At 42.4% G+C, this 7,349-nt stretch overlaps 1 protein-coding gene across 1 annotated transcript in view; it reads right to left on the minus strand.

Moving 5' to 3' along the window:
- LOC147615719 (putative potassium transporter 2) overlaps window positions 1–5,275 on the minus strand; it is a 43,938-nt gene extending 38,663 nt beyond the window's left edge. The window contains exon 1 of the mRNA XM_086778296.1: window positions 4,754–5,275. Within this exon, the coding sequence (XP_086634422.1) occupies window positions 4,754–4,792 (39 nt within the window). The 5' untranslated portion in view covers window positions 4,793–5,275. The remainder of the gene's footprint in view (window positions 1–4,753) is intronic.
- Window positions 5,276–7,349: the final 2,074 nt, after the last annotated feature.

Consider the following 7,349-nt stretch of genomic DNA (forward strand, 5'->3'; position numbering starts at 1 on the left):
ACGAAGCATGTGGATGTGAAGTATCACTTCATTAGAGAGGTGATAGAGAACAAGCAAATTCAGCTTTTTAAGATTCATACAGATGACAACCCGGCTGATCTGTTGACAAAGAGTTTGCCTCCGGAGCGGTTTGCTCATTGCAGACACTTGATGGGCATTGGATGAGGCCAGTTTCAGCCTTGATATGGCCTTGTATATTATCATGTACATGCTGATTTTTCTTTTCCTTCATTTAGGGGCACTTTGCCTTTAAGTGGGAGGTTGTTGGGGTAAAGGCATAATGCCCACCCTTATAGTGTGTACAAGCCCATAAGTTATAGTACATAGTACACTTAGTACTTTTAATGTACTAAGTGCACTATGTGTACTAGTGCAATATACATGTGTGATAGGGGAGTCACACACTCATCTTGGTGAGTTGACTTATCCCCACAACTCTCTCTCTCCCCCTTCTTTTCTCTGTGTATGTCTCCCACACATGAACCCTGATTCTTCTTCTCCCATTCAAGATTGTTCAGGGCAGTGAGAAGAACCCAAGCGTCCTTAGAACTCCATGCATTGGACCCAAGTTCAAGAGGATGAATTCCATGTGGAATTCCAAGACTGGGAGGATCATGATTTGAAGACGCACTCCATGCTTGTGCGGACCATTACAAAGGAGGTCTCACCGGCCGTGCAACCAGTGCACATCAAGTTTGGTTCGAATTGGAGGATCTCTATGCTCGAGATTCATCAATGCGGGCAATTACTTTGCAAGGGCAACTCTACGGTCTGTTATTTCCTACTGGTAGTTCTCTGCAATAGTTCCTTATGAAGGCCAAGGTTATCCATGACAAATTACTGGCCATGGGGTCCTCCGCTCAATTGGCTGAACTTATCCTCACCAAGCTTCCTCTAGAGTATGATGTGGTTTCTCGGGCTGTGAGGTGCCAGGTCACAACCACTCAACTGGATTTTGATGACCTCAGCTCCCTTCTCTTGGAAGAAGAGTCCGTCCTCATTTCTCAGGGTAAGATCAAGGTGCCTCTTAACAGTTCACATCAGGCGCTTGCTTTAGTACAAAAGAAAGGTCGGAGTCGTTTGCTTCTCATGTGGGAAGAGGGGACATTTGTCTAAGGATTGTTTGTCCAAGAAGAAGGACAAGACCAAGGGCAAGTCTTCATCTCACAAGAAGGGCAAAGACACAACACAAGACAGTGATACAAATACTTCTAACTCATCTGGGGCTCCCAAGGCGCTTCCAACTTGGGAGAACCAAGATGGTATTCTTCTCTAGTATACATGAAGTTTCCCCCATGTGCTTCCAACCAGAGGAGACTTGTGAGTGGGAGAGGGGGCTGTAAGCAACTCCATTTACTGGTGTATGGGAACCACGAGTCAGAGTTCTTGGCAGGACAAGGTCAGTTTTGGTGTAGCAGAGACTATGGACAGGGCATTAAGAAACTAGCAGGACAAGGTCAGCTTTGGTGTAGCAGAGACTACGGACAGGATCTGTTTTGAGTTCATTGTTTGAGGTTTTGGGACGTGATGTGTTCACAGTCCATAGTTGGGGGATAATGGGCACGGTGTGTTCACTGCACACTGGTGTGGGAATTCGGAGCCAAGCAAAGTTCTTTGTTGTTCGCGGTGACATTGTGTTTTCTCCTTTTAGTGGATTGTGGAGTAGTCGGCCAGCTCTTTGCTTCACTGTATAAGGGGCCTCCTCATATTCACTTGTTTCATCCATCCCTAGCACATTGTTCTGCACTCCCTTACTAGCTATTGCCATTGTAAAAGCCTCATGCTATAATAAAGGTGATCTTGTCAAGAAGTGCAGACCTCCTTTGCTCTCTCTCTCTCTTTCCTTGCCTGCATCCGCCTGTGCATACTCCAACACTCTTGTCCACTTGGATCTTGTCTTGAAAACCTTATGCTGCAACCTTGGATTGCTCCAATCTCTAATGCTATGTTCTGTATTGAGAAACGTCCACCTGTTCTTCTTGTCCCCTCCTTGGGCTAAAGACCTGTACCTTTATTGGGTTGAGAGTTGGATCCCTTCTCGAAAACCTACAACCCCTTGTTCCTCCGCTCATCATTGTACCATGGTTGACAAGCTGAGCATCTAGGGACTTCATACCCCATGATACACACCTAGGGGCTCTATATCCCATGGCTGCCCTCACTCTTGCACCACCGGGATACATGATGTTGAAGGACCACTTGGCTGCGTATTCCTATCTGGACCAAAAACAGCCACCTTTGTACTCTTTGTTTTCAAAATCTGCACCAATTTAGCACCTCTAGGACTTCTACTACGCTCTGAGTGGAAGAACTGCCTATACTAAGAACTGTGCAAAAATGCAGCGATGAACAGAAAGAAGAGAGAGAGAGAAATTGCCAAAACAGTATTTTCTGTATATATGTATCAATATGTACATAGATCCTAGCTAACATGGCCTCCAAAAGGAAAACACCTAGGCACTTACTCAATGCCATGGTCTACTTTAATGAACTAGCTATGGCCACTCAATGCATGGAGTGACAACATGGGTATAGGAGCACCATCCATGAGTAGGGAGAAGGGCAAGATTGCCACGAAAGCTGATTAGCTTGTAAATTTAATTAGTATGAGTTAATTGTGATTGCTATTTACATTTGCCTATATACCATGGCCCCCTTTTCACACACTTATTAGTGTCCACCCCCACTTGGCCTTTGGCCCATAAGCCTATGGCCCTCAATTACAATTGGCCCTTTGGCCCAATACACTTATGCTTGGCCCTTGGCCTCATATGTAGAAGTCATATCCACAATTATGTGTCCACCGCCTCATTACATCTACTGTCCTCCCAAGAGGAACACCATTGGGCAACTCACTAGGAAATACAACATTATACTTCGCAAAATTTGATCCAAAAGTTCTTGTTCTTTAGGGATCTCATTAGAAGCAACAATATTGCATCAACACCCTCAAAGAACAGGGGGAGCACCTCACCAAAGACTCAAACCGGTTGCAACAGCATCGAGCAACCTTCTTGCGCACATGAAGCCCAAGCCCTTTCTTCACAAGGGGGGGAGCTCTAGACTTGTTCGGCAGTACAGACCCCAAGTGTGGCATTTTCCTCCCCCCAATGATGTAGCCTCCCTCCGAGAGCAGCTAGCAACAGAGGGAGAGCCCCCCTTTTTTAGTTCTTTGGAATCTTCACATCATCTGAGGGGTTTTTTATAACCTTGTTTCCTATCTAGAGCATTGTAGTCTATACTAAGCAAACGCTTCTTTTTTACTAATATATGTATATGTATATATATATATATATATATATATACATATATATATATACATATATATATATACATATATACATATATATATATATATATACATATATATATATACATATATATATATACACGTAATCTTATATATATGGGGAAAGATTACGTGTATATATATATATGTATATATATATATATATATATATATATATATATATATATATATATATATATATATATATACACGTAATCTTATATATATGGGGAAAGATTACGTGTGTGTGTATATATATATATATATATATATACGTAATCTTTCCCTATATATATATATATATATACACGTAATCTTTCCCCAAACCGCCATGTGCTCACTTAAAGATACGTACAGTCTTTCCCTAGTCAGCCAACCATTGGAGTGCTCCCATCAAAAAAAAAAAACTGCTAGTCCTAGGCTCTCATACACTTGCCAAGCTCCCAATGTGATTAGAAAAACAGGTAAGAGTGTTGTATCTTATTCTTTTGCTTACCAAAAGAAGGAGAATAGTATCATCTCAGCCCAAGTTGCAGATGAACACCATTGTTCAAGCCAAACCTTGGCTGCTATCTGTCTCCTTGCTTCTCCAATGGCATGTAGACCTGATTCCGTGGGGGTCCGAGTGCCTATTTATAGACAAATTCCTGCACCTAACACAGTCTGCCAGCCTTTTGCAAGCCCTGCAAAGAAGTGTCATAAAAGTCACTTGATGTATTCACACTGGACTAAAAAGGAGCCCAGGCCCCAAACCTTGGCCCTTGTCTGCACATGCTAAGGCTGCCCAAATCTGCCAAGTGGGCTGCCCACGATGAGCCTTGGCTGCTGTCCACCTTATACTTGCAGGTGAGTGACCGCAGGACTAGCGCTTGGTCCTATCAAAAAAATACTAAGCCTTGACCTCCTGTGTTTGTAAGGACTGTGCCCAGACCGGTGGCCTCTCAAGCAAACCAATTTTATCCAGATATGCTCAGATGTACCCATTACTATAGGTATGAATAAGCTAAAAAAATAATTTCTGTCACAACAAAGACATGATGCTGGTACATGCATGATCCAAGTGATTTTTCTTGCGACAGTGTAATTGGATCCTGGGTGGCAAGGGCCAAGAGGTCATCCAAGTCAGCCCAGCTTAGACTCCTTGAACATAAGCATTAAGATGCATGAGTGTGTGCTTTGCCATAGTTACAGAAAATTTTGATAGAACGTGCATAATGCTTGTAAGAGAAGTGTCAAAGGAGACCCGTAGTATGGCAAAAGTGAAACTCAAAGGTTTGGGACTATGCTACACCTACACCACTGTTATTGAGCTTGATTCTCACCAGCTTACAAGCATAACAATAACCACAACCTTAAAACTTTCAACCATGAAGAAACTCCACAACAATCAAAACACTGCATCAAGAGGGTCCTTTTGACCATTAACAAAGCTGCAGTTTCTACAGCCATTTAAGAAGGACTTACCCCATAAGCGTTCGGATGAAGGCCTGCTTCAAGATCCATGAGGAATCACGTGACTGTCAAGGCAGAGCAGCCAGGGCTTCATCAATAGGGGCTCCTTTACACCACAATGGGCATGGGCAGGACAGGCAGAGACCCAAAAAAAGCACAATTGGGCAGATGGGGCAGGGACCCAAAAGCACAATGGGCAGGGAGCCAAGAAAAAAACACCCAGAAACCAATATGAACAGATGGCCAGGAACCCAAAAAACACCCAGAAAGCAACACTAGAGGCAGATGGGCAGCGACACGAAAGCAGAACCCCAAAGAGCAAAGTGGGCAGATGGGCAGGGAAGCAAAAGGCAAAATGGGCAGATAGGCAGAGAAATGTTGCAAAGTTTTAGAGCGCCACGCTATCCCTGTTGTGGGCGTTCCGCATATAGAGCACCTGTATCAGATGGCAGAGAATTCCACATCACTGCAAGCTCCGCGAGCTGGGAAATGATAAATGCTGGAAAGTAGAAGGACCCAACTCACCCTCAGAAAGGAGGGGTCACACGTCAAAGGGTTGGAAATACTAAAAAGGTCCTCCCCATGTTATTAATAAAATGGTTTCTTAGCAAATTTATAAAGCAAGGGGGAATTGCATGCAAGCAGCGTGTGAAGGTTGACAGTGATATGCGATAAGAAGTGAAAGAGAGAGAAGAGAGAGAGAGAGATCTTTTGAAATCTTATAGCTTGTTTAGAGTAAAACTACCACGTAATTGGGCTCTTGGGTTCTAAAACTCTTCCCTTGTCTAGTCTGAGGTCCCCATGTACAATCTTGGAACTCACAAGGTACATCTCTGGGTACAAGAGTGGTCATAGATTAAAGAGGTAGGGTCCCTAAACCTTGTCTTCAACCACCATCCACTTCCTTGTAGAAAACCCTGCAAATTTTTAATAACATATTTCCACTTTTTGGTAGTCATTAAGGAGATATAGCATCAAGTCTAGCAATATTAAGGCATAAGGGTTTAAGGGGGAAAGAACTTAGGGTTAGGGGAGCGAAAGAGGGTCAGGGGGTGGTGGAGCAATATTAAGGCATAAGGGTTTAAGGGAGAAACAAGGCAGGGTAGAAATCAGGGTAAGGGGAGAGCGGAGGTAGAAGTCAAGGTAAGGGGAAATGTAGAGCTCCAAGGAAGTTGAGTCATCCGAAAGAGATGCATTTAACATGGTTGTTTGCAAGGTAATTCAACCTTTATAGTGCAAGAAAATCAAGATAAGATTATATACACTTCAAACCTTGGTGAAAGTATGAGCTCCATGGAATGGGTACATGTAAAAACAAGGGGGTAAGGGGGTAGAATCTTATTTTGAATGTTGTGCCACAAGGTAAAGGTCATGTGTCAGCTACCATCTAACACCCTTCACAAGATTTAAACCATGGACTTCATTGGACGTCTTACACAATGCCTACATGTGTGTGTGTGTGCATGTGCGTGTGCGTGTGCGTGTGCGTGTGCGTGTGCATGTGCATGCTGCATGTACGTGTGCGTGTGTGCATGTGTGTGTGTGTGTGTGTGTGTGCGCGTTCATATGTGTGTGTGTGTGTGTGTGTGTGCGCGCGCGCGCGCGCGCATGAGAGAGACAGAGAGAGAAGCACTACAAATATTCATAATTATGAATGAATGAGTCAGGAATATATGTAGATATTTTGTATTTACAAATGAAAACTAACAACTTTGGTCTCTAACTTTTCATAAACTACAAATCCAAAAATGAAACCTTGCATGGCTTCAAGTGGCAAACAACCAACCTCTTCAAGTACTTAAATATACTACTTGGATCCACATGGCAAACCATCAAATTGCTTGAAATGAGTGGGCTCACATGGCAAACCACCAAAAAGTCTAGTCCAACTAAGGACTAGCATTTGACCTCCCCTAAGCTACTTCATTTTTTTTATCACCTACCTCACTCAACCCTTTACAATTAGGTGAAATCTCCTTCACTAATCTTATAGCTAAGCACCCATGCATTTTCAAGGACCTAATTCACTTCTTTCTTTGGAAATTTAAAGCAACATCAACTTGCCAAACACATTGCATGTTCATCGCATTGGCACAATGAGTTAGAAAAGTTAAACATGCTCATAGTTGACTTTGGACTTCATTTAGGACCATGGATAATTATACTTTAATTTATTTTGGATGAGAATTCCAATAAACCTTATCCAACCAAGCTAGCTATACACAACCATTATTACTTTCTCATATAAACATGAATAAGCATGTGATGAGCCTCTCATAGGAAGAGATTAAAGTAAATTTCAAACACGATCATTATTACTTTCTCATATAAACACGAATAAGCATGTGATGGGTCTCTCATAATAAGAGGAGATTAAGGTAAATTTTAAAATGGTTTAAGAGTAGAGGGGTCTTTAAAACCTTGGGCTTTGATCACACCTAACACTATCAAAAAGGTTTAAGAGAAAAGGGGTCTTTAAAACCTTGGGCTTTGATCACACATAACACTATCAAACATGCATTCAAGCAAGTTTAGACCCATGGGAAAACCTTGCCAAATGTGCTATCATTGAAAGTTCATTTTTCCATCACCAAGCCTTTAATATTTT

Source organism: Cibotium barometz, chromosome 39 (genome assembly GCF_041138505.1).
Source record: "Cibotium barometz isolate CiBa-2024 chromosome 39, ASM4113850v1, whole genome shotgun sequence".
In the NCBI taxonomy this organism is placed as follows: Eukaryota; Viridiplantae; Streptophyta; class Polypodiopsida; order Cyatheales; family Cibotiaceae; genus Cibotium; species Cibotium barometz.